The 25,877-nt window shown below is 39.4% G+C and overlaps 1 protein-coding gene across 5 annotated transcripts in view; it reads right to left on the bottom strand.

Annotated features, from left to right (window-relative positions):
• The window catches only part of LOC131343903 (dnaJ homolog subfamily C member 13-like), a 126,755-nt gene that overhangs the window by 4,572 nt on the left and 96,306 nt on the right, over positions 1–25,877 (bottom strand). For 4 of the 5 annotated variants that reach the window (XM_058375762.1, XM_058375766.1, XM_058375768.1 and 1 more), the window contains 21 exons: positions 23,982–24,097; positions 23,630–23,708; positions 23,322–23,457; positions 22,351–22,535; positions 22,152–22,226; positions 21,823–21,942; positions 16,360–16,749; positions 15,643–15,756; positions 15,293–15,409; positions 14,359–14,536; positions 14,096–14,187; positions 13,827–13,926; positions 13,574–13,648; positions 12,968–13,080; positions 12,184–12,353; positions 10,514–10,556; positions 10,255–10,428; positions 9,986–10,165; positions 7,514–7,654; positions 6,856–6,999; positions 6,144–6,243 (listed from right to left, as the gene is read on the bottom strand). In XM_058375762.1, the coding sequence (XP_058231745.1) occupies positions 6,144–6,243; positions 6,856–6,999; positions 7,514–7,654; positions 9,986–10,165; positions 10,255–10,428; positions 10,514–10,556; positions 12,184–12,353; positions 12,968–13,080; positions 13,574–13,648; positions 13,827–13,926; positions 14,096–14,187; positions 14,359–14,536; positions 15,293–15,409; positions 15,643–15,756; positions 16,360–16,749; positions 21,823–21,942; positions 22,152–22,226; positions 22,351–22,535; positions 23,322–23,457; positions 23,630–23,708; positions 23,982–24,097 (2,842 nt within the window). Of the gene's footprint in view, positions 1–1,205; positions 1,301–6,143; positions 6,244–6,855; positions 7,000–7,513; positions 7,655–9,985; positions 10,166–10,254; positions 10,429–10,513; positions 10,557–12,183; positions 12,354–12,967; positions 13,081–13,573; positions 13,649–13,826; positions 13,927–14,095; positions 14,188–14,358; positions 14,537–15,292; positions 15,410–15,642; positions 15,757–16,359; positions 16,750–21,822; positions 21,943–22,151; positions 22,227–22,350; positions 22,536–23,321; positions 23,458–23,629; positions 23,709–23,981; positions 24,098–25,877 lie in introns of all 5 variants that reach the window. The other variant, XM_058375767.1, reaches the window with a different exon arrangement.

Below are 25,877 nucleotides of genomic sequence, written 5' to 3'. Positions count from 1 at the left end.
TTATACTGTCCAGGAGCTCAGTGATGCACTGGTACAGATCTGGGAGGAAATACACCAGGACACCATCCGTTGTCTCATTAGTAGCATTCCCTGAAGTTGTCTGGCATGCATACAAGCATGTGGGGGCCATACAAACTACTTAGTACCATTTTGAGCTGCTGCATTAAAATTTCAGCAAAATGGACTAGCCTGCTGCATCATTTTTTCGCTTTGATTTTCGGGGTGTCTTTGAATTCAACCCTCTGTAAGTTGATAATTTTCATTTCCATCAAACAATTTCATCCTTTCATTCCTAACTCATTACCCAGTCCATATTGGGACACAGATAATGCAGTAGTACACAATACAAACAGTAGTACAGTAGTACACATTTAAAAAGCCATGTTGTACAAGATCCCTGGATCATGAACACATTCCTTATGGACATTTAGAAAGTTTAAATGCTGAAACTAATCTGGCATATGTGTATTATGTTATATGTGCTTTATGGGTATTATGGCGTCACTTATCACTGTATTTTTTTCTGAGAAATGCAGTTTAATTGACTTTTGACTAGGGTTGGGAATCAAAAATCAATTTCACTTTTGGACTTGGATACTTAAGGTCAGGAATCATGCACTTTGTATAAAGTCTGCCCCGTCATTTGCCAAAATTAGTATTATGACAACTTCACCAGATGTTACCTGCGAGACACTGTTTTCCCTCACTCTGAAGGGAAAGGTGATAAAAGAAAAAAAAATGATTACACATTTTCTTTATTTGGCTGCAGCCAACAGGTTTTGTGGATTAAAAGAACTTTAACAGTTTTGCACACAGCAAAACTTAAACAAGGTATTAAATGAGTCCTCAATCAATAAGAATGGGAATCAATAAGCAGAATTAAAATGTATAAAATTTAAACACCCAACCATATTTTTGACTAAGCAATCATAACCCTATCCAAAAACAAATTAGACCTGGTTAATAACATATAGTGCTTAAAACCCTTACCTTAGATTAGGTAGTGACAGAAAACATATTAGAAACAATTCCATGATGCCTGCATTTTTTTGGGCAATGCATCAGGGATAGTCTAGGTTAGGAATTCTGTTTTAACAATATCTATGGCTAGATGCCTGGACAGACCAATGAAGCAGAAACTGAAAAGGCTAATTAAACAAAGAAAAAGGGAAAGAGATGCTGTGAGCATGGAAGGGAAAGTCTACCTGTGTAAAAGTTAAAGAGAGGACTATAGGGAAAGCTCCCTAGAGCCCACTCCGCAGTGGACTACTGGCAGCCAGGAGAGAAGGAGTGGACACACCTGAAGGGGAATAAGAAAGGAAGAAAAAGACAGCATAGAGAGGAACAGGTAGCAAGAAGAAACAAGCAAAGACAAGTGGTTTGTGCTAATTGCAGCTGTTTTATATAATTTAAATAAATAATTTACGCAGATTTTAGCAGGGCTGAGAAACTGAAATCATGGATGATGCATGCAGTTTAGAATTACTGCTAGTTTTCGAATCTGATAATAATACATCTAAATAAGAAATTTTTTCCATGCATTCAGAGATCTTATAAGAATTTATAGTAATGACTACAAGTGCCATTTACAACATCTGAGAGCTGTCTTTAGACCTTTGTGATTGGTGATTTCTTTGGATTTGCTGTGAGTCTCACCCGACAGGTTGAACTACGGCACATGGGCTGCCACTGGGGCCATAGGCAGGTATGTCCCCAAATTGATAAGAAAGCAGTGATTGTGGCCTACCTGAGACCCAAGACCAAAAGAAGGGGTAAGCCAGTTCCTGGGGTAGGCTGTATATTATCAATGTTTGTACCAAAGTCTTCTATCTAATTTTTCAGGTGTTACCAGCCCACTGACTGACCTTGCAAAAATGAAGCACATGATCCAGTCCAGGTTATGGCACTGTGCAAGCAGGCTTTTTACTAGGTAAAAAGTTTTTTGTTTTTTTTGTGGGGGACCGCTGTATTCTCTTTACTTTTCTCTCTTATTTGTTCTGCAGACTGATGTGCCAAAAAGAAGGCTGATAGCCATTTTGTCCCAGACGGGGGGGTGACATCAGCCAGAAGTTTTCAGTAAGAGAGAGTAGGTACAGCGCAATACATAAAGAATGTCCTAACAATCATGTAGACAGTCCTTAACTGCTGGTACTAAATCCTGGGGCTTCGTTTTACCCTTCGTACTGCTCATACCCCAATAGCTCCATGATACAAAGGATGACAGAGCTTAAAATGCGCACATATGTGCGCACATGCACACACACACCTACGCATGGAACATGATCTTGAACTTGAAAGAGTGGGCTAGTGTTGCCCCTTTTGGGAGTTAAATGAGCTAAAAAGCACTGCTTATAAATAAAAGTAAACCCAGAGCTCTTCTTCAAATTAACCTGCTGAGTCATCCGTTGGATCCTGCTGCATAGGTATGGCTAAAGGATGAATAGGGCTCTCCTCCAGCTCTTTCCCTTGCTTACGGTTGATGCCTAGCTTCCCCAATCTGACTAAACATCTGTAGGATGCTGGCTTCTTCTTCTTCTTCTTCAGCTTCACCTTCTCCTCCATGTGCTGAACAAACAAGTCCAATCCATTGGGTCCAACCTTGCAACTTACAGGCTTCCATTGGGGGCATGCTTTATACCACTACATCCAATGCTTTGCATTGTACTTGGTGATGTAAGGATGCAGCTGCTTGGCCATGAAAACCCATTCCATGAAGCTCTCTACACACTGTTCCTGAGCTAATCTGAAGGCCAGATGAAGTTTGGAGGTCTGTAGCTACTGACTGCAGAAAGTTGCTGACTCAGTATATGCCAACCTGGCTGATGTATTCTGAGTATATCTCGGCACTCTCTATCCTGGGCTGACTCTGGCCCTTGGCTGAGTGTGTTACCATTTGTTTATGACCTCATCTTATTACCGTGATATCCTTTGTTTTGTCCTAGAAATTCTTTCTGTTATGTTTTGAGAACGTGCTGAACACACTCAGTGACAGTTCCGTCTTCCGTATCTTAGATAGGCCTTTTCATAGTAAACTCACAAAATTCTAAATTCTCTACTGAAATATGCAGATGACATTTTGCTTACGGGGACTGCTGTAGAAGAGGCTCACTGTTCTCTTCACACCTGGCCCAGTGTGGTTTCAAGGCCTCGCCTTCTAAACTCCAATTCTGCAAGCCTCTAGTGCAGTATCTGGGGTTTCTCATTTTACAAGGACTCTCTCTGATCACCTGAGAGTCATAATGGAGGCCCATCTGCTCAAAAACATTAATTTCTGCCATCAGTACATACTGGACTGTTCACACTATGACAAAGTGTTGCACCAGTGCTGTCTCGGAGACATGCCGAATAATGTGGAATGGACTAAAGAAATGACGAACTCGTTCTATTAACCTCAAACAATCCCTGCTCCAGCTCTTTCCTGACTACAACATTCCATTTCATCTCTATGTCACCGAGGATGGGGGCATGGCCACGTGAGTCTTGGCTCAAGTGCACGGTGGTGTTTATCATCCAGTAGCAATCTATGTAAATGTCTCATAACTTTGGTCCAAGTTATGCTTGCATGTTTGCATTCAGTTGCTGCCTCTGCTCTGCTGGTCTCAGATGCTGAAAGAGTTCTTTCACACCCACTTACACTACATGCAACACATCAGGTAGTCAAAATTCTCAATAATATTCAGACACAACATATGACAGCACAACGTAGTTCAGGCTATGAAAGTTATCCTTTGTGCCACACAAAATCTCATTATCAAACCTGTAATGGCCCAAAATAGCCCAGCTGTCCTGCTCCACCACCTCGTGCGCTCTTGTTCTGAGGAACAGGTGACTGATGGCTAGCCGCAACACGACTGTCTGGCTAAGATTTTAGAATTGTCATCATTGCGTGCAGATCTGTCACAACATCCGTTGGAATGTGGGGCACACATATTTGTAGATGGCTTGTGCTCTAAACCCAATGATAATACCAACTTATGTGGGTATTCAGTCTGTTCTTTGCCTAATGTTGTTGTACACAAAGCTCACTCTATTCCTTTTCTTTCAGCTGAAGCAACAACTTTTGTTTAGATCATTTGAGTACTGTTTGCCCTTAGACAAGGACAGACTGCCATCTGTGCCACATTAAACTCCCCTGTTCTGTTTTGCCATTTCTCGTGCACCAGTTCAGTGTTTTTTTCACATGCCACACGAAGAGGGGTAATTAGTAATATAAACAAACAATTTTGTATTCTAAATGTATCTGAACTGCCAAATTGCTACTCAATGCATGTTTGATTTGTGCTATAGCTATCATTCAGGGTAAAAGTTCTTTGTGAAATTTGTATTTAAAATCACAATTCAAAATCACAACTATCTCCCTTTGAGATAACTAAGGGCAGGCCAATTTCAACCCTTTGGATTAACAGTAATCCTGGTGTTTTCTTTTCAGGTAACCTGGAGGTGATTGTCGGCGATTATACTCAAACACTAATTGAAAAATTAAACATTATGTATGATAATGTCTCTGCCTCTCTCCCTCTACTCATAGAGCAGCCAAGTCACGGGTTTTCTCCCAGGTGATGCAGTACAAGAAAAAGCCTCATCTCTACTCACTTCAACAAGATTCTTCAGAGAAAGGAGAAACTCAGCAATCAAGCAGCTCTTAGGGGGCCTCACCTTTTCACATACACATATAGGAAACTTATGTATTAGCTTTTACACCTGTCTGATAATCCGACTAAGACTAGGACTGTTAACATGCCTAGACACTGGTTTTCTAGACTCTTTGGTCATTCTTAAACTTGCTCACACTGTGATCCTTATAGACTAGACCACTGCTTAGAAAATGTTTATTATACACTAAGTAGGGGCCTTATGCTCCTGTGCATGTAGACTCATGCCTCAGCAGCAGCGTGGTGAGAAATTCGGCCTGTGCTTTTTTTTTTTTTTTTTTTTAGAAATTGCTTGCAAATTGTCAGACTCATTCATAATGCACAATGCTATTGGATTTTTGTATCCCATTGTACCAGTCGCTGTCATCATCATTTGGCCTCTCTGTTGTTACCATGTATTTTTCAGTACATTTCTGTAGTGTAGGCAATCCGTATGCACCCTAGACAACAACCCTTATGGAGCAGTTCCACTCAATAAAACAAAGTAGGTCTTGCTTCTTGCTGGACATGACCACCCTCTGACCTCTGGCATGCGCGGCCTTAAACGGTGACTGTTGTGTGAGGTTGGGACTGTGGGATGGCCCAGTTGGCAGTGAGGCTGTCTTTGATGCTCCTTAAGAGCATGCACAGGTCCCGTGCATAGGGCATTGATATATTCTGAGTATATCTTGGCACACTCTGTCCTGGGCTGACTCTGGCCATTTGTTTATGACCACATCTTATTACTGTGATTTCCTTTGTTTTGTCCTAGAAATTCTTTCTGTTATGTTTTGAGAAAATGTGCTGAACACAGACACTCAGTGACAGTTCCGTCTTCCGTATCTTTTCATAGTAAGCTCACAAAACTGCCAGTGAACACGTCATCCACCATGTCTGTTTCTGCTGACGTCTTTTGTTTACCTATAGATAATAATGAAGGTTATACCTTTTTTCTGTATAAATACTCCCTGTTTATCTCAGTAAATTTCGAAGAGTTTTGGTATTCAATCACTGTCTCTGTGTGGTTCTTTGGCAAAAGCTTCCCTGATATCAGTAAAGGTGACGGCAGCAGCGCAACTCAGGATTCTTCTCCAAGTGAACCCGAAAATTCTAACACCATCTCTGTGATTTTACCTGGCCTATCACTTCATGGAAGAGTTGTTGTTATTCCCAATTGCTTCCACTTAGTGATATTATAACAATCAGTTGACCAGGGAATATTTAGTAGTGAGGAAATTTCATAAATGGACATTACACAGGTGGCAACCTATCACTGTACCACTCTTGAATTCACTGAGTGCCTGATAGCAACCCATTCTTTCTCAAATGTTTGTAGAAGCAGTCTGTATACCTAGGTGCTGGATTTCATAAACCTGTGGCCATGGAAGTGATTAGAACACCTGAATTCAATGATTTGTCCCAAAACTTTTGGCAATATAGTGTATATAGAAAATTAAGACCCTGTATGTTTGTCATGTGGTTTCAACCAGTAAGTTTGTGTGGACTTTATACCTGACAGAAAGCCTGCAGTCTGTGATTCAGAGATGAAGAGATCATGCTTCTGATCTTTGAAGGCACTCCACACGGTGGATCGAGAAAGGATTTCATTCACCTGCAACAATACAAGCTCACATTTTGTGTCTCACCACAGAGTCTTTCAGTGTTGTCTACAACTAATTAAAGCCAAGTTAATAGCTTGACTTTAATTGACAAAATACTAATCAATGAATATTCATGTATATGAATATAAACGTTCTACAATATTACTTCTGCCATCTGCTGCCATATAAAGCCATCTTCTCTCAAGTAAATGAAGGAGAAATGCTCGTCAATTTAAAACACTTTGTTATTCAAGAGTTATTTCAATTTTACAGTTTCTGTCCCTAACATACATAAATACACTGTAAGCCTGTTGCAGCAAGTTTAGAACCATATAATGAGAAATACTACTGTATGTACCATAATAATAAGCATGTTTATGGTTTGTGAATATAGTGAACATGCTGAAGGAATATGACAGCATGATGCTGTGTTACAATGCCTGTACATAGTCAATAGATGTGAGTGAGCAGCTTCATATTAGACCTTTGAAGATGCTTTCTTTGTTTCCAGGTTGTGCTTAAGGCTCTTCTCACAATACAATCTTACTTCAATTATTTATTTGTATAAGTATATTTATTAATTCTGCATCGTTGTGTGTGTGTGTGTGTGTGTTTGACTTCACCTGTTCTCCAAACTGTAGACTGCGAGTCATGGATTTAAGTGCTTTAACTATTTGGGCTTTGGTTGCTGAAGGGTTGTCCACAGTCTCTAATCCCACTCCCTCTAAAAGCTTCAGTAAGTATGGTACCAGTTCTACTCTAAGAGCCTGCATACAACACACACAAAATTTATAAACATAGATATAACTATATAAATGTACACACACACACACATATATATATATATATATAAATAAATGTACACACACACACATATATATATATATATATATATATATATATATATATATATATATATATATATATATATATATATATATATATATAGAGAGAGAGAGAGAGAGAGAGAGAGAGAGAGGGAGAGAGAGAGAGAGAGAGAGGGAGAGAGAGAGAGAGTACATAAGTTTATAGATGTTATATATTTTTTTCTTGTTGCCCTTTCATCTCATTTGTTAAACAAACAAGTAAAAAAAAAAAAAGTTTTATCACTTGAGTGCACTTTATAAGTGCCCTATAACTTTCTAAATGCAAGAGGAGCTCATAGTGAAGTAAAAGCCCTATATATCTGTGTGCAGGTGTAAAAAATGTTGTTGAATCAGTGACTCCCTATAATCACTGCATTTTAAGGTGATTGAGAGAGACAGAAATTGAGTGTGTTACCTGCGCAACTAGGTCAGTTTGCTCTCGCTGGAACATGCGGTTGAGGGCTTCACATGCTAATCCTGCCATATCAGGCCTGACCTTCATCCCACACATCAATGGCCCAATGGTCTCCAAAGCTGCCATGGAGCGCACACATAACTGTAGAGAGTGGGTTCACATATGCACATCAAAATTGAGTGAACGTTGTTGGAACTGCAGGATCCCCATTTTTAAGTGACCAAAAGTGAATTAACAATTTGTTCATGAATAAATAAAAAATTCTTTGCAGTGAATGATTCTGGGTTTCTGATTTTACTGTAGCTTTAATCAGTTCTTGCTTGGTGCTGGGGCCTAATGCTTTTGGCAAGCAAAATGCATGCTTAATTGGATTCAGGTCAGGTGACTGACTTGGCCATTGCAATTTCATTTGTCATTTAGCAGAGGATCTTATCCAGTGTTACATTTATCTAATTTTATACAAATAAGCATTTGAGGTTTAAGAACCTTGCTCAAGGGCCCAACAGTGGCAGCATGGTGATTGTGGGATTTGAACACAACCTTCCGATCAGTAGTTTAATGACTTAACCAAAGCATGTGACAAATCACTGTTTTCGCCACATTAAAGTGCATTTCAGTAAGTTTTAAAGCATTTGACTGAATTTGAGTGGATAATATTGCTATGCCTCAGCATTCATTCTGCCTCTATTGTCAATACAAGGCCATAGGATGTTGTTTCAGAACTAATGTGGTCTTGCTGTTTTTGTGGATGGTCAATGGTATATATACCGATCAGGCATAACATTACCAACATGTGAAGTGAATAACACTATCTCATCATGGCACCTGTTAGTGGATGGGATGCATTAGGCAGCAAGTCAAGATTTTGTAATCAAAGTCGATGTGTTTAGAAGGAGTAAAAATGGGCAAGCTTAAGGATTTGACCAGGTTTGACAAGGGCCAAATTTGTGATGGCTAGAAGACTGGATCAGAGCATCTCCAAAACTGCAGCTCTTGTGGGGTGCTCCAACTCTGCAATGGGTCAGTATCTATTAAAAGTGGTCCAAGTAAAGAACAGCATCGGCGAAGGCGGCAACAATAAGCAGAATGTGAGCATCAGAATTGTACCACAGTGCAATGGAAGAAAGTGGCCTTGTCTGATGAATCATATTTTCAATCACGTGGATGGCCGGGTACATGTGCGTCGCTTACCAGGGGAACACACTACACCAGGATACACTATGGGAAGAAGGCAAGCCGGCAGAGGCAGTGTCATGCTTTGGCCAATGTTCTGCTGGGAAACCTTGGGTCCTCCTCCCATCCATGTGGATGTTACTTTGACACGTACCACCTACCTAAGCATTGTTGCAGACCATGTACACCCTTTCATGGAAACAGTATTCCCTGATGGCTGTGGCCTCTTTCAGCAGGATAATGTGCTGTACCACAAAGCAAAAATGGTTCAGGAATGGTTCAGATATATGCACAAAAAGTTTGATGTTTTGACTTGGCCTCCAAATTCCCCAAATCTCAATCCAATCGAGCATCTGTGAAATGTGCTGGACAAACAATTCCGATCCATGTAGGCCCTACCGCACAACTTACAGAACTTAAAGGATAAACATCTTGGTGCCAGATACCACAGCACAGCTTCAGGGATCTAGTGGAGTTCATGCCTTGAAAGGTCAGGGCTGTTTTGGCAGTAAAAGGGGAACCAACACATTATTAGGCAGGTGGTCATAATGTTATGCCTGATTTGCAAATTAACGAGCTCGCCAACAGATCGGGCTGTGATCGTGGGAAAATCAGTGGGTGATCAGCGCTCGGCAATCTTTGTATGTGAACTACTCAACGATGCATCAAAGAGGCTCGCTGACGCATCGCTGACACCTCGCAGACAAAATCCAGATATCTGGCATGTTAAATATCTGGGATGGTCGACCGACTCGACATCACGTAGTGTCAATTGTAGCTATGACCTCCAGCCAATGAGAGAGCAAGTCAACAGGTTGAGGACACCGGAAGAAAAGCAGCAGCAGCAACATGGCTTCAAAAATAGTGTGGACACAACATTTATTTTAATAAATTAACATTTATTTAGAGCGAGACACCTGCCGACATCCATTTTCAAAACAGACCTCTACCAAAAGTCTTGCGTCATTTCAAACTGGTAGATTGAGCTAGATTGTTGCTAGGTAGTTGCTATCATATTCCACTTGGTTACTGTGGTTATCCAGATGATTGCTAGGGTATTTCTAATGGTTAACCTTTATGACCTAAATGGTTAATATGATGTTGCTAGCTTGTTATTATGATATCCCAGCTAGATGCTAGCATGTTGCTAGATGGTTATTATGGTATTGTAAATGGATGCTAGGGTGAAGCTAGGTGGCTGCTATGGCATTACAGATGAAATGATAGATCATGTAGCAAAACATTTAGAAAACAGACAGAAAGCTTTGTTGGATCCTGGGATCCTGTCTGTAAGTGTACCTCATTCTCTGAGAGGACATGGATGAGCCGGATGGCGCTTTTAGGAACAGCGTTGTTCTTGTGGTTGAGGGCTGCTAAGATTCGAGGCAGGTGACCAAGAGGTGGAACCTGATCAGCCAACTGAGTCTGTGTACTGAACAAGCACACAGCGGCTGTGGTGGCTGTCTCTAACGCCTCATCCTGAGACACAAGATGCAAAGAGTGGTAAAGAAGGGAAAAATATTGTTATTTTAAATCAAGATAATGCTATGTTTAGTGCGCAGACTCACGTTGGGGTGGTTCTTCTCCAGCAGCTCAGTGAGGGCATCAAGCAGGGAGACCAAGAAATCTCGCGGCTTGCGCAGCACCCAGCCTGGCTGAGCAATGAAGATGCGCAGAAACACTCCACCTACTTCCAGCTCACCCTGCCCAGCTGCATATGATATCATAAAGTCTTCAGGAAGCTACACAAACACACACAAACACAGCTAATTAATTTTTATTTACTCTCCTAAGTTAAAACAAAAGAAACACTATTGCTTATTTCACCTTCCAGTTGACATCTGGGTTATCCTTCTGCAGCTTGAAATGTCTGGGGGGAAAAAAAAAAGTTGCTGAAAATAAAGAAAAAACCATTGCTAAAAAAGTATTTTGGGAAAGGACATTGAGGAAATTTTCTGATAAACTACAAAGCTTATAAACTGCATGTTTAATAGTAATAAAAATAATACACATTAGGCAACATTCACCAAGTTGAATGTGAACAAATTTATTTGTAAACCAATGGTAGGAGCATACACAAAAAATTAGGTGTGCAAATTTACAAATGTGAACCTCCATTGATCATTTTCTGCAATTTTATGATGAGTAATTACAGCAATTTTATGTGTAGATTATGCTGTCAAGATAAAGTGTATTTATTTTGAGCACACACTAATTTAATGAGCATTTAGTGAAACTCTTCATTTTATATCAATGACTTGAAAAACAAGTACATAAAATAGAACAAATGAGGTCATATATTGTCTATGGTTTCATTTCAGCTGTCTTATAAGAAAGCTTCAAATCACAGGCAAGACAGCAAACAAAATCTGCATACAACATCTGGATACAAGAAGTATTGGATACAAGGTTGCTGTAATCCTTAGCTTTTTTGTGAGCTTTGCCTTTCATGGAGTTTTGTGGGTGTCACTAAATATAGATATGTGATTATAAATGATGTTATTATGCTTGGTAAGCTATGTGTGATTTCCTGACATGGGTAGACATATGAATAAAATTAGCATTAATTAAACTTTGTCTGACTGCAATTTTCAATCAGCTTTGAGCTAAAATAGACACTGACCAATCATATCATTATGACCACCTGCCTACTATTGTGTTGGTCCCGCTTTTGCTGCCAAAACAGCCCTGACCCGTCCAGGCATGGACTCCACTAGATCCCTGAAGGTGTGCTGTGGTATCTGGCACCAAGATGTTAGCAGCAGATCTTTTTAGTGTAAATAATTATTGTAGTTGCGAGGTGAGGCCTCCATGGATCGGACTTGTTTGTCCAGCACATCCCACAGATCTGGAGAATCTGAAGGCCGAATCAACACCTCAAACTCCTTGTTGTGCTCATTAAACCATTCCTGAACCATTTTTGCTTTGTGCTTTCGCTCCCTACATGCATCAGTGAGCCTTGACCCTGTTGCTGGTTCACCACTGTTCCTTCCTTGGACCACTTTTGATAGATACTGACCACTGCATACTGGAAACACCCCACAAGAGCTGCAATTTTAGAGATGCTCTGATCCAGTCGTCTAGCCATCACAATTTGGCCCTTGTCAGACTCACTCAAATCCTTACTCTTGCCCATTTTTCCTGCGTCTAACACATCAACTCTGAGTTCAAAATGTTCACTTGCTGCCTAATATATCCCACCCACTAACAGGTGCCATGATGAGGAGACAATCAGTGTTATTCACTTCATCTTAATGTTATGCCTAATCGGCGTATACACACAACTTCATTAAATGATAATGAGGCCCATTGTCTCCTGTATTCAATTAGCTTATTTATTTATTTATTTATTTATTCAATTTCCATTACACTGTTGAGCAATTTGACCACCCACCATATAACAGACTATGCCACACAATAAACAGGCTTGTGTAATATACACTGCATGTGTGTGAGTGCATGTAATGAATATGAATTTGAATGAAGAAGTCACTTACTCAAGCATCATTTCCCTGACGGTGGTGGAGACAGTCTCTCGTGATGCGTCATTCCAAATCAGTTCTGGGTTTTCATGAGTTCCCTCAAAGATATGTACAGCAGCTTCAGCGTTGTCTCGCATGGCATCCATAAAGACACCTGGCAGAAAACGCATCAGTATCAGACGCACCTGTGACAGGAAGGAAAGAATACAAATCAAAAACAGAAATGAGCCTTTAGATTTAATAAACAGAATAAAACTTTCCTATAATGGTACTAAAGCTGTATTTACCCAACTGCATCAAACCTTAAAAAAATGATAATTTGTTTTTGCCACAGAGTAAACTTTAATATCACTACATTATGCATTCACATTATGCATGAAACTTGGAAGATAAAAAACTGTGTTTCTTAAGAAAAGGAAATCCCTAGAATAAAAACAACAATATAAACAATTCACATTCTCAAACCTACAGTACCATACAGTACTATTTAGAACATTTTACTCGTCTCTAACTGATTGTTTTTTGTCCTAATTTACGCAAGAATTGTGCTAAATGTTACTTCTGATAATCGAGAAAAATAAAAATGACAATGCAGTAGCAAAAAGTATATTTATTACATTTGGGTTACAGACACTCATTTCTATAAGTTTATTCCACAATTAGATTGTTTGGGGTCTACATTTGTGGTTGATCTATTTTTCAGAAACTTTCATATATTGTTTAGGCTAAACAAATGCATTTAGAGCTGTGTGTAAATGCTAAACTCTTCACACTAGTCTTACCTTGACTGGACTCTTACCTTGGGGCCCACAAGCTTGTCTGAAGTCATTTTGGAGAAGAGCTCAGCTGTCTGTGTGCGTACCTGAGGGTGGGTGGAATTACAGAACAGATCCAACAGGTAGATCAGTGCACCTGTAAAATGAAAACAGCAGCCTGAGTGCAGGTTCTGGAGCTGCATACAGTAAAGTTTTTTTTGTCTGTCTGTCTGTCTCCCATATTTTTCCCAAATTTAGTAAAGGCCAATTCCCAGAGCTTCCCCTTTAACATGGCATCCACCAACCAGGGCAGGCAAAGACCATCACATGCTTCCTCCAAAGAAACTGTAGCTTATACAATGTCAGGAGGCAACACACTCGAAGAATGTGCTTCCACATGTATGAGTTCACACACTCATTTGATAGGCTAGTGTAACTGTGATTTATAGGGGAGACACAGTATGCCACACTGTCCTGAGAGCACAGCCAAATGTGCTCTTTTGTGATACCTTAAGCTTCATCAGGATTCCACTTAATCTCTGGGTGATAAGGAAATGCTTTTCTATTGCACCACCCAGGAGCCATAAAGGATATTTATTTAGATATGTAGACAACAATACAGTGTTTCAGGTAAACAGGAACAGCATTACCTTTGGCCATTGCCTCTTTGACAATTTTGGTATTAGACATGAGGGCATGCAGAGTCTCCAGGACAAGCTGCCTGCCTGTGCAAGTAGAACAGAGACATGAGCAAAAAAAATCAGCTATTTTAAATAGCCAACCCATTTTTTTTTTTTTAAAAAATGATGAGATGCTGCTATTTGAACACTAGCTAGAGTGCTGTTTAAATCAATCAGTCAGTAATCAAAAATGAATCAGATTTATTCAAGAAGGCTGGCTTACTGGATGGTAATGAGTGCAGCAACAATAGCAGATTGGCCAACACCTGAGACTCAGCTATGTTGCTGACACATTCCTGGTTTGAAGTCACTGTGTTCACAACCTGAGATGGAAACAAATAATGTCTAATTAGACAATTAGATTCATAGCGTGGAAAAACTCTAACAACCTCTGCTCATGTGACTACACCCATACATTGCATCATGTATACATTGCATCATATTCACCCATATTACTGGGTGTTTGTGCATATATTGCATAATTAAAAGTACCTCCAGGACTAGCTGCTGAACTTTCCCAGCCCCATGGACTCTGAGCAGGGAAAACAGCAGTTTAAAATGGCCAATGCATTCTGTTTCAGAGCCTGTAAAAGAGCAGTAATGATAAATTAAGACATTTTAAGGTAGACATGAAGTGATTTTTAATAGAAAAACTAATCACTGTTTAAATGTAACTTGGGACCAGTGCTTCTTATGCCATTAACAGTAACTAGGAATAGATTCATTAACCTCTATAATCTTTTTATAAGAGTTACCTGGGTTGTTCTTGATAACATTGCACAGTGCTTCCAAAGCCATCTCAGCCCGATGTAGTCTTTGTGCATGTTGCTGTGACTCCACTTTATTTGTCTGTGTCATAGCTAGCAGGGTGTGAAGGTACTGTGCCTGAGAACCCACATAATCGAGAAGACTTCCCGCAAACACCTTTGGATACTGAGACAGGCAGAGAGACAGACAAAGAAGCATATTTAGAACTGGGTCTGTTTTTCAGACTCTTGAGATGACAGATTGCACAAAATCAGCACATTTTGATATGCCCATATAGGGATGCTGAATAATTTGAATCATGAAAAACACTGTGAACTGTTATAGTATAGTACAGTATTGTATAGTATTTTGTGTTCCAAGTTGAATTTACCAATTTACATAAAATGAACATAAATTTCTTTATACAGTGAGACATAAATTATATCAGCACAATTAAGTGTATTACATTTCACCAAACATCATTTGTTACAATCTGTAATGTAATGTCAAAACATACATTATTCCCTAAGATCTTGACTATGTACATATTAAGACACATTTCATTTGGAAATAATACTGCAGATATGTGCCATGTGGTCATGACTGTAATTATGGTCACTGATTGTTTGCAAGGAAATTTGCAAAGGTTTTTTTCCAATATCTGTTCTAAACTTCTTGCCCAACATCTATTTTACAGATTTTGCTCATTTTTAAAAAATGCAGAAACAACTCTGAATTGACGCATAATCAGCTGCATTTAAGCATCAAACACATCCACATGTATGAGTTTCAAAAGATCAAAACCCAATAATTTTGAAAGGTCATTGTAAATTAAATAATTTTCATCACTGCAGTTTGTAGTTTCAACACCAGACCTTTGTAGAGGTGCTCTAAACCAAAAACAACATATGGTTCAATAATGTATTAATAAATGTTTCTCACCTCCAGAGGAAAGGTAGGCTGCTCATTATAAACACGAACAAAAATCTCTCCCACAATGAGCTCTTTATTGTGCTCACTGAAGACAAACTCTGCTCCAAAGCTTTTGTCACATTCACCCTATAACACAGAGACATATGGAGAAGAGCTCAGCAGACTGAGTGCACACCTGAGGGTTGGTGGAATTGAAGATTTACAGCTTACAACTGTATACAAGCAATGCAGGGTCAACAGTGCTGAAGTCATTTATAAATTAAACCATGTGTGATATTGAGAGCAGGGCAGGTTATTACTAAGCAAGACATTCGATATGCCCCACAAATCATATAAGAAAGATGAGCCTTTTTTCATACCCTCTTTATATTTCCTTCTTGCTGAGCCTCAAGAAACTCAAGGAGCTCAGCTCTGGTTCCATTGTTCCATATTAGATATGGGGTCTCCGAGTTGCAATTGACCAACTTTAGCACCTACAATCAACAATTACCCACAATTCAGCACATGCTCAATATTTCGATACTTTTACTATATTTTGATATACAATATGGCAGGGGTGTCAAACTGTATAAAGAAAGGGCCAGTGTGGGTGCAGGTTTTTATTCCAACCGAGCAGAAGCCACACCTGAGTCTACTGAAAGCCAAGATCAGTTGATTAAACAGGTGGAATCAGGTGTGGCTTCTGCTCGGTTGTAATGAAAACCTGCACCTACACCGGCCCTTTGTGGATACGGTTCGTCACCCCTGCAATATGGTCACAGAAATGTATTTATTTTGGAATCCATGAAATACTAGTACATATGACAAAATATGTTTCAAACCAGCACCATGTTATATCAAAATCTACACAATGCATGAGAAAAAGCACAGCCAAAGAAGTACAACTTCAAGATTAAATATTTTTCTTACTAAGCTACATCTGATCATGAGAAATACTGACTTTACAGTTAGCCAATCCTCTTAGCATGCAACAGTGTCATAATGCATACAATCATGCAGATACAGAACAAAATAACAGGCTTTTGTCAGGCAAAAAAAACAGACGCATTTTTGGCTTCAATTTCCGTTGTTCTCACCTCAGCAGGTGGTTTGGTGCCTAGTTTATGGGCAATGTATGGTGTAAGCATGGCTGCCAGACTTTTCCTGACTGCAGGGTTCTCTGGAGGTTCCTTTAGCCCACACCCATTCTGATTGGTCCCATTCCCATCAACCTCTGCTACAGTTCCATAGCCTCCAAGGCAGGCTAGAGCTAGCAGACTGAGTTTGGCCAGATTGTTGGCCACATGCTGCTGGTTGGTCTCCTGGCTAGCCTGGACCCCACTTTCTTCGAGCGTGAAGTCATAACAGAACAGGTTGAGCAGCAGTGGCCAGAGTGCACCAGCCTGATACACACGCGTCTGGAGAAAGAAGTCCACAGAGAATGCACTCACACACTCCACAGCTAGCGAGGCTAGACGAGGAAGAACCTGTGAGAGAAGGAGACTTTAATAACCTTTTGGATTATTAATGTTCGACACACACACACCCACACATTATATATATATATATAAATATAAAGTTCCTTGCAAAAGTATCCCCCCCCCCTTGGCATTTTTCATGTTTTGTTACATTATAACCTGTAATTTAAAGGTTTTTTCTAATCTGAATTTTATGTGATGGATTTGCACAAAATTAAAAGTTGGTGAAGTGAAATGAGAAAAATATATATAAAAAAGAATTTTTAAAAATTAAAAATCTGGAAAATTGGCATGTGCATATGTATTCACCGCCTTTGCTATGAATCCCCTCAAAAGTTCTAGTGCAACCAATTACCTTCAGAAGTCACATAATTAGTGAAATGAAGTCCACCTGTGTGCAGTCTAAGTGTCATATGATCTGTCAGTATAAACACACCTTTTCTGAAAGGCCCCAGAGGCTGCAACGCCACTAAGCAAGAGGCGTCACACCATGAAGACCAAGGAACTCTCCAAACAAGTCAGGGACAAAGTTGTTGGGAAGTACAAGTCAGGGTTGGGTTATAAAAAAAAAAATCCAAATGTTTGATGATCCCCCGGAGCACCATCAAATCCATCATCTTCAAATGGAAAGAACATGGTACCACAACAAACCTGCCAAGAGAGGGCCGCCCACCAAAACTCACAGACCGGGCAAGGAGGGCATTAATTAGAGAGGCAGCACAGAGACCAAAGGTAACCCTGAAGGAGCTGCAGAGTTCCACAGCAGAGACTGGTGTATCTGTGCATGGGATCACAATAAGCCGTACACTCCATAGAGCTGGGCTTTATGGAAGAGTGGGCAGAAAAAAGCCATTACTTAGTGTTAAAAATAAGAAGGCACGTTTTGAGTTCGCCAAAAGACATGTGGGCAACTCCCCATATGTATGGAGGAAGGTCCTCTGGTCAGATGAGACTAAAATTGAACTTTTTGGCCACCAAGGAAAACGCTATGTCTGGTGCAAACCCAACACATCCCATCACCCCAAGAACACCATCCCCACAGTGAAACATGGTGGTGGCAGCATCATGCTGTGGGGATGTTTTTCAGCAGCAGGGACTGGGAAACTGATCCGAGTTGAGGGAAAGATGGATGGTGCTAAATACAGGGATATTCTTGAGAAAAACCTGTTTCAGTCTGCCTGTGATTTGAGACTGGGATGGAGGTTCACCTTCCAGCAGGGCAATGACCCGAAGCATACTGCTAAAGCTACACTCGAGTGATTTAAGGGGAAACATTTAAATGTGTTGGAATGGCCTAGTCAAAGCCCAGACCTCAATCCAATTTAGAATCTTTGGTCAGACTTGAAGATTGCTGTTCACAACCAGAAACCATCCAACATGAAGAAGCTAGAGCAGTTTTGCCTTGAGGAATGGGCAAAAATCCCAGTGGCAAGATGTGGAAAGCTCATAGAGACTTATCCAAAGCGACTTGCAGCTGTAATTGCCGCAAAAGGTGGCTCTACAAAGTACTGACTTTAGGGGGGTGAATAGTTATGCACGCTGAAGTTTTCTGTTATTTTGTCCTATTTGTTGTTTGCTTCACAAGAGAAAAAATAAATAAATAAATCATATCTTCAAAGCTGTAGGCATGTTCTGTAAATGAAATGATGCAAACCTTCAAACAATCCATTTTATTTCCAGGTTGTGAGGCAACAAAACATGAAAAATGCCAAGGGGGGTGAATACTTTTGCAAGGCAGTGTGTATGTATGTGCGTATATATATATATATATATATATATATATATATATATATATATATATATATATATATATATATATATATATATATATAAAATCTCAAGTCAGTTAAATTCCTGGGATATTCCTGGGAAGAGGGGGTTGTTAATCAGTTTTAGCTGCTTTGGTGTTAATGAAATTAACAACAGGTGTACTAGATGGGCAACAATGAGACAACCCCCAAAATAGGAACGGTTTTCCTACTCAGTTTTTCACTAGTTTTGCATTTGGCTAGGGTCAGTGTCACTACTGGTAGCATGAGGTGATACCTGGACCCTACACAGGTTGCACAGGCAGTTCAACTCCTCCAGGATGGCACCTCAATACATGGCATTGCCAGAAGATTTGCTGTGTCTCCCAGCAAAGAACATGGAGGAGATTCTAGGAGACAGGCAGTTACACAAGGAAAGCTGGACAGGGCCGTAGAAGGTCCTTAACCCATCAGCAGGACCGGTATCTGCTCCTTTGTGCAAGGATGAGCACTGCCAGAGTCCAACAAAATGACCAAACAATCATAAACAGACTTCATGAGGGTGGCCTGAGGGCCCAATGTCCTCTAATGGGCCCCATGCTCACTGCCTGGCACCGTGGAGTCACTGAACACCAGAACTTACAGGTCTGCCACTGGGCACATGTGACGTGAAAGGGTTTGGAGAAGCTGTGGAAAACGTTATGCCGCCTGTAACATTGTTTGGCATGACTGGTATGGTAGTGGGACAGTGATGGTCTGGGGAGGCATATCCATGGAGGGACATACAAACCACTACAGGCTAGACAATGGCACCCAGACTGCCATTAGGTATTGGGATGAAATCTCTGGACCCATTGTCAGACCCTACGCTGGTGCAGTGGGTCCTGGGTTCCTCCTGGTACATGACAATGCCCAGCCTCATGAGGTGAGAGTATGTAGGCACTTCCTGGAGGATGAAGGAATTGATACCATTGAATGGCCCCCACATTCGCTTGACCTAAATCCAGTAAAAGCACCTCTTGGACAATATGCTTCGGTCCATCTGACAGCAGGTTGCACCTCAGTCTGTCGAGAAACTCAATGATGCCCTGGTCCAGATATGGGAGGAAATAACCCAGGACACCATCCTTTGTTTCATTAGGAGCATGCCCCGACATTGTCAGACATGCATACAAACACATGGGGGCCATACAAACTACTGAGTACCATTTTGAGTTGCAGCAATGGAATTTAAACATAATGGACTAGCCTGCTGCATCATTTTTTCATTTTCAGCCATCTGTAGGTTGATAATTTTCATTTCCATCAAACGATGTGGCATCCTTTCATTCCTAACACATTACCCAGTCCATATCAGTACAGATATCCAGCATGATATTTTTCCCCATTGAGATCTGATGTGTTTTCCAAGTGTTCCTTTAATTTTTTTGAGCAATGTATGTACACATACAAGTGCATCTCAAAAAATTATATTATGGAAAATGAAAAGTATGACTCATTACATGTAAACTAAAATTTTCCAAGCGTTTTTTTATTTTAAATTTGATAATTGTGGCCTGCAGCTCAAAAAAAATGAAAAGGCGTTTTTCCAATTTTTAAAATATTTAATTTCCACTTTTTATGCAGTATAAATACTACAAAACTCCCAGTCAGGTTCAGTACACACTACCACAATCATGGGGAAGACTGCTGACTTGACGACTGTCCAGAAGACATTCACTGAAGTGTGGTAAGAAAAGGTGCACAAGCAACAAGGATGACCGTAGCCTTGATAAGATTTCAAGCAAACCTGATTCATGAATGTGGGTGAGCTTCACAAGGAGTGGAGTGAGGCTGGAGTCAGTGCATCGAGAGCCACCACACACAGACCAGGAAATGGGATACAAGTGTCTCATTCCTAGTGTCAAACCACTCCTGAACCAGAGACAATATCAGAAGTGTCTTACCTGGGCTAAGGAGAAGAAGAAGTGGAGCATTAATCAGTGGTCTAATGACCTCTTTTCAGATGAAAGCAAATTTTGCATTTCATTTGGAAATCAAGGTCTCAGAACCTAAAAAAAGAGAGGAGAGGAACAGAATCCAAGCTGCTTGAAGTCCAATGTGAAGTGTCTACAATCAGTGATGATTTGGAGTGGCTGCTGGTGTTGGTCCACTGTATATTATTAAATCCTACGTCAATGCAAACATCTACCAAGAGATTTTAGAGCACTTCATGCTTCCATCTGCTGACAAGCTTTATGGAGATGTCAGTTTCCTTTTTCAGCAGGATATGGCCACAGTGCCCACAATCCCAAAACTAATTGGAACTGGTATTACTGTGTGTAACTGTGCTAAATGACCTGACCTAAAACCTATAAAGAATCTATGGGGTATTGTTAAGAGAAAGATGAGAAACACTGGACCCCGCGATAGAGATGAGCTGAAGGCCGCTATCAAAGCAACCTGGGCTTCCATTACACCTCAGCAGTGCCACAGCTGATCGCCTCCATGCCACAACACACTGAGGCAGTAATATGAGCAAAAAGAGTTCCAACCAAATATTAAGTGCATAAATAAACATACTTTACTTTTCAAAGAAGTTTGACTTTTCTGTATTCTAAATCACTTATTTGATTATCTTATGAAATGTTGTAATATTCTAATAAATACTGGATTTTTAATTTTTCATGAGTTGTGAGCCATAATTATCTAAATTAAAAGAAAAAAAGCTAATTTTTTGACATGCACCTGTATATATGTATATTTATTTTCTTAAATCAGCATCTCTACATGTATGGCAGCCATTCCATTCCAGTATCTGGTGGATTCCAACACACAACACAGGTACACCTCATTCTACTTAATTAAGTTCTGATTAGGTCATCACCTAAACCAAATGTCTTTGAGGAAAAGTAAGGAGGAGTAAGGAAAAGTTAAAAAAGCAAAAACAAACAAACAAAAAACCCACGCTGCTACTGTCATCAATATTCTCTTCCAGTAGGACAAGCAAAGAGTGCTAGTAGTACCTCAAAAGTATTGAATTCAAATAATGACTATTGACCATGCCAAAAGAGTGGCAAAAAAGGTTTTGAGTGAGGAAAAGAAGGTTTCAAGTCTGGCCTTAGTGGCAGAGAGATACAGTGAGCATCAGGTTAGTTCCATCCTTAAAATTTCAAAAACACTGGTTCATAAGAACGAGGTAAAGCTGTAGACATTGGAGACAAACAAAGCTCCAATGACTCCACTGACCAGGATGACGGCCAACTCATTCAAATACGGATCAAGAGCAGTTTTGGTATGAGATGGGATTGAAAAAGGCAGATAAACACCAAAAAAAAGAGATGTGTTTACTCACCTTGCTATAGTAAAGTATGTGACAAACATCTCTGATGATGTTTGGAAGCTCGATGATTTTCTCTCTGCACTCCTCAAACTGAGCAGCAACACTGTAGCACCTACAGATGTGACCACACACCTGGAAACCAACACACAACTTCATAAATCTCTGCTAAGTCTTTCTACAAACAGCATGTGGAACAATATTGTTATGCCTAGTCAGTAAATTTCATACTTATGTACATAGAAGGTCTTTTGACACTTATGAAACTGTATGACGACATCTTATATCTTCAATTTTACTTAACATTTCAACACTTTAACTGAGCTTGGACCAGTGCCTCATACCTGTACTGCCATGTCCTCTAATTTGCTGGAAGCGGTAAGCACAGCCACGCAGCGAGACAGTGCCTCATGCAAGACCTAAAAGGAAAGGCATAGCTATTATTTTAACTTTGGCAGACACCATGCCCCTGCAAACCTTTTATATTTAATTCATTCGAAAATAGTAATAAATTTTCAAAAAACTTTTTTTTTGGTCTCTGACCTCAATGCCATTTTCTCGCCGCAGTTCCTCAGCATTGAGTGCTGAGCAGTTGACTGTATGAAAGGTGAGCTCAGATGCTGCTGGCAAGAGTGGAGATGCTTTGGAGAAAAGCTGCTTATCGCTGGTCTCCATGGTAATGGTTTTAATAAGCATGGGGTAACCTGCATATTTATATGGCTCCAGTTCTGAAAAGAGACAGATGTCTCATTTAATATCATTAAAACTCAAGATCCTGTGAAGAATAATTTTGTCCATTTCTATCTTCAACCTAACCATGCAGTACATGTACGTTGCTCAAAGTATTTAGCTTGCATGTATGTGAAGTCATAAAGTAAATAATAGTCAATTAATTCATAAAGTAATAAACATGACCTAAAATTTTGGGCTGTAATTTAAGGGTAGTTAAATCCAAATTCAGTAAACAATGAAGGTTACTGCCTTTTTGTTTTATGTTTTTTTTTATTTATTATTATCTAAGTTCAGATTGGTTGCTTTTAAATAAATAAGTCTGCACTTTGAGGTTATATTCATAATTTTATTGGACTCTAATATGTTGGACTCATCTAATATGTAGTTGCTAAAGTAGTTAAAATAACAATAACTATTAATATTATGGACCTGACTGTGTTTGGGTAATTGTATTTCAAGTATTTAAAATAAACTATAAAAGCAGCCGTCTCTCTCTGTGTCAATATGGCACAGAGAAAAGATAATAGAGTCTGTTGTCCCATTTTGTTGTCATGTACTTGACAACAAAAGCAGCATCGCATGCTTGTGATCTATATCAATGAGTGCAATCTGGAAATGTAAAGAAAAGTAACTTTGAGGCAGCTAGTCTAAATTACTCTTTATTTTCAAATTTACATTGCAAGCTGATATACAGTATGTTACAGACTAAAATAGTGATTAAAGAAAGGATCTAAATAAATTAAAGTCTGTACAGGTTTTCACTCTAGGTCTTGTAGATGCACCTTGTTTGTGGCGGTTGAAGAGGATGCTCTGGGCCTTGAGGATAAGGATGATGTTTTCAGGATCAGGTCTGTCTATGATTCTTGCAGATTTAGAGCACAGAAACTCATATGCCTTGTTCACCTTTTCAAATGTGTCCTGTATACATACAGATATCCATGTAGTTACCACACAGTTACTATGGCTACCTCTACTACTAAAATAATTTCTATCTAATAGTCTCTAGCAGGAGAATATGTTAACACACACATTTTCAAAATAATCCATTAACAAATATTTCTAAAACAAGCATATGTATGTGTGCACCTACCCTGCCATCTGGATTCTTGTCTGGATGGTATTTTTGAGCCAATCGAAAATATGCTTTCCTGATTTTGCTCTCCTCATGCCTGTTAATGACACATAGGCAAGCCAACACCCATTAATCAACAGTTAATCAACCACTGGTTTACCATTAATTCTAATATTATAATACCTTTAATTCTAATAACCTTCAGGAAGAAAAAAAAACATTTATATGTAAAAAATATATTTATTTATTGAATTTATAGTAATGCAATAAAATGGTATAATAATGGTAAAATATGTAAGGGCCAATTGTTAATGAAATTAACGAAAAAGGAAAGGAGAAAAATTAAGTGGAATAAAGAGAAAATACATACTGGCCCTGCCCTATGGGAAGATTCAGCACTTCATACGCATCATCCACTGACATGGAGGGAGGCTTTTTCTCCACCTCCTTCTTCCAGGCCTCCAAAGTGTCTCTTAATAACTTCACCTGTATGCATACACATTTAATATTGGGTAGTGTATATATTAGTTGTAGGCAGGTGTGAAGCTTTAAAAAATATATATTTTAATTGTTTATTTTTATCAATTTACAAAATGCAAAGGAAGCAAAAAGAACTACCTTTTGGCTTCAAACCAGAATCAATTCTTACACTTGCACAGTTTGCAAAAAGTCAGTTGTATGATTAACAAATTATACCAAGCAGGTGCTAATGATCATCAATTTCATCAATTCTTTGTCTAGATTTACATGAAGAGACAGAAGGACTTGAGCCTACATCCACAGAAGACCTGTGGTTAGCTCTCCAGAAGAATTGATGCTGTTTTGTAGCCAAAGAGTGGTCACACCAATTACTGATTTGATCTGGATTTCTCTTCTGTTCATTTACTTTGCTTGTTAACTGATAAGAATAAACTATTAAAATGTCTATTTTTAAAGCATTCTTTCTTCACATTTTTTCACACCTGCCTAAAACTTTTGCACAGTACTTATATTTTATATAAATATAAAATTATATATACAGTGAAAATTAAAAGAAGAGAACAATTTATGAATGCTTGAATTTTTTCTGAAATATTATAAATATTTATCATTCAAAACCTGAAAGAATATACCACTGTTTTACGAGCATGTTTACAAATTTTTTGCTGCTTAAAGTCATCAAACATTAGTAGGTAGTGTAGAGGCAGTTGCTTTGAATAACTACAGCACAGCTGCAGCCACACATAACCAAACCATTCTGGTGTGATACTGGTCCACTTTACTTCCAGTCACTTCCACAGTTCAGTAACTGTAGTGGGTTTCTTTTCAATAACTATTGTCAAGGATTTTTCAGGAGTTTAGATCAGGACTCAGGGTGCCCATTTTATCAATCTTCTTAGCTTCTAGGAACTGCTTTACCCGTTTTTCAGTGTGTTGGGGCATTGTCTTGAATAAAAATTGCTGGCTGGTTGGCAGCTGCTTGGAGGAAAGGAACCACATGTTGCCAAAGGAAGTTATTATAATAAATTTATAATTATTTATTTATAATTTATAAATAAATTTACATTCACCCTGCCATGTAGCTGTTTAAGAGACCAAACTACAGCTACAGAAAAGACACCCTAAACTATGACACTTCCTCCTACTCCTGCTGAAGTCAGTCAAAGCAAGGGCCTCTACACAGGCTGAATCTGGCTCAGGAAGGGCTGGAAGTTCCCCTTGTTATCTCCAGACTCTTTCAGATCTGTCACATGTGCTGTGAACATGTACACCAATAGCCTGTTGAAGCTGTTTTGTAGGCCTCTGGCAGTGCTCCTCCTGTTCCTCCTTGCACAATAAAGCAGTTATCAGCTGCTTCAGATATAGCTGCTGGGTTGTTGCCCTGCTATGGCCTGTCTATCTCTCATCGTGTAAAGGCCTATCTCCTCGTATCTCCTGCATCCTATTGAAACTTCTGGGAGACAAACCAAACTTTCCTGCATGTATGGATGCATCATCCTGGAAGAGCTGTGCAACCTGATTGCAGGTACTACCTTATGATACAAGTAGTGACAAGAACCCTAACAAAACACAAATCTACAGACAAATCAGTCAGGAAGGATAAGAACATTTGGGGGTTGTCTTACCCCTCTGGTGCACCTTTTGCCACTTTCATTTGCTCCAAATCAGCAATTATTAGCAGTGTATTTTAGCAGTGGTTTTCTAAGTTGTTCAGCATTCATTTACAAATACGAATCTTAGAATTCATTTCTACAAAGAGTTACCAAAAACAGGAACCTGGTCATGT

This window comes from Hemibagrus wyckioides, linkage group LG23 (assembly GCF_019097595.1).
Source record: "Hemibagrus wyckioides isolate EC202008001 linkage group LG23, SWU_Hwy_1.0, whole genome shotgun sequence".
Taxonomy (NCBI): domain Eukaryota; kingdom Metazoa; phylum Chordata; class Actinopteri; order Siluriformes; family Bagridae; genus Hemibagrus; species Hemibagrus wyckioides.
The sequence above is the reverse complement of the archived record's forward strand: the minus strand, read 5'-3'. Positions and strand labels throughout refer to the sequence as shown.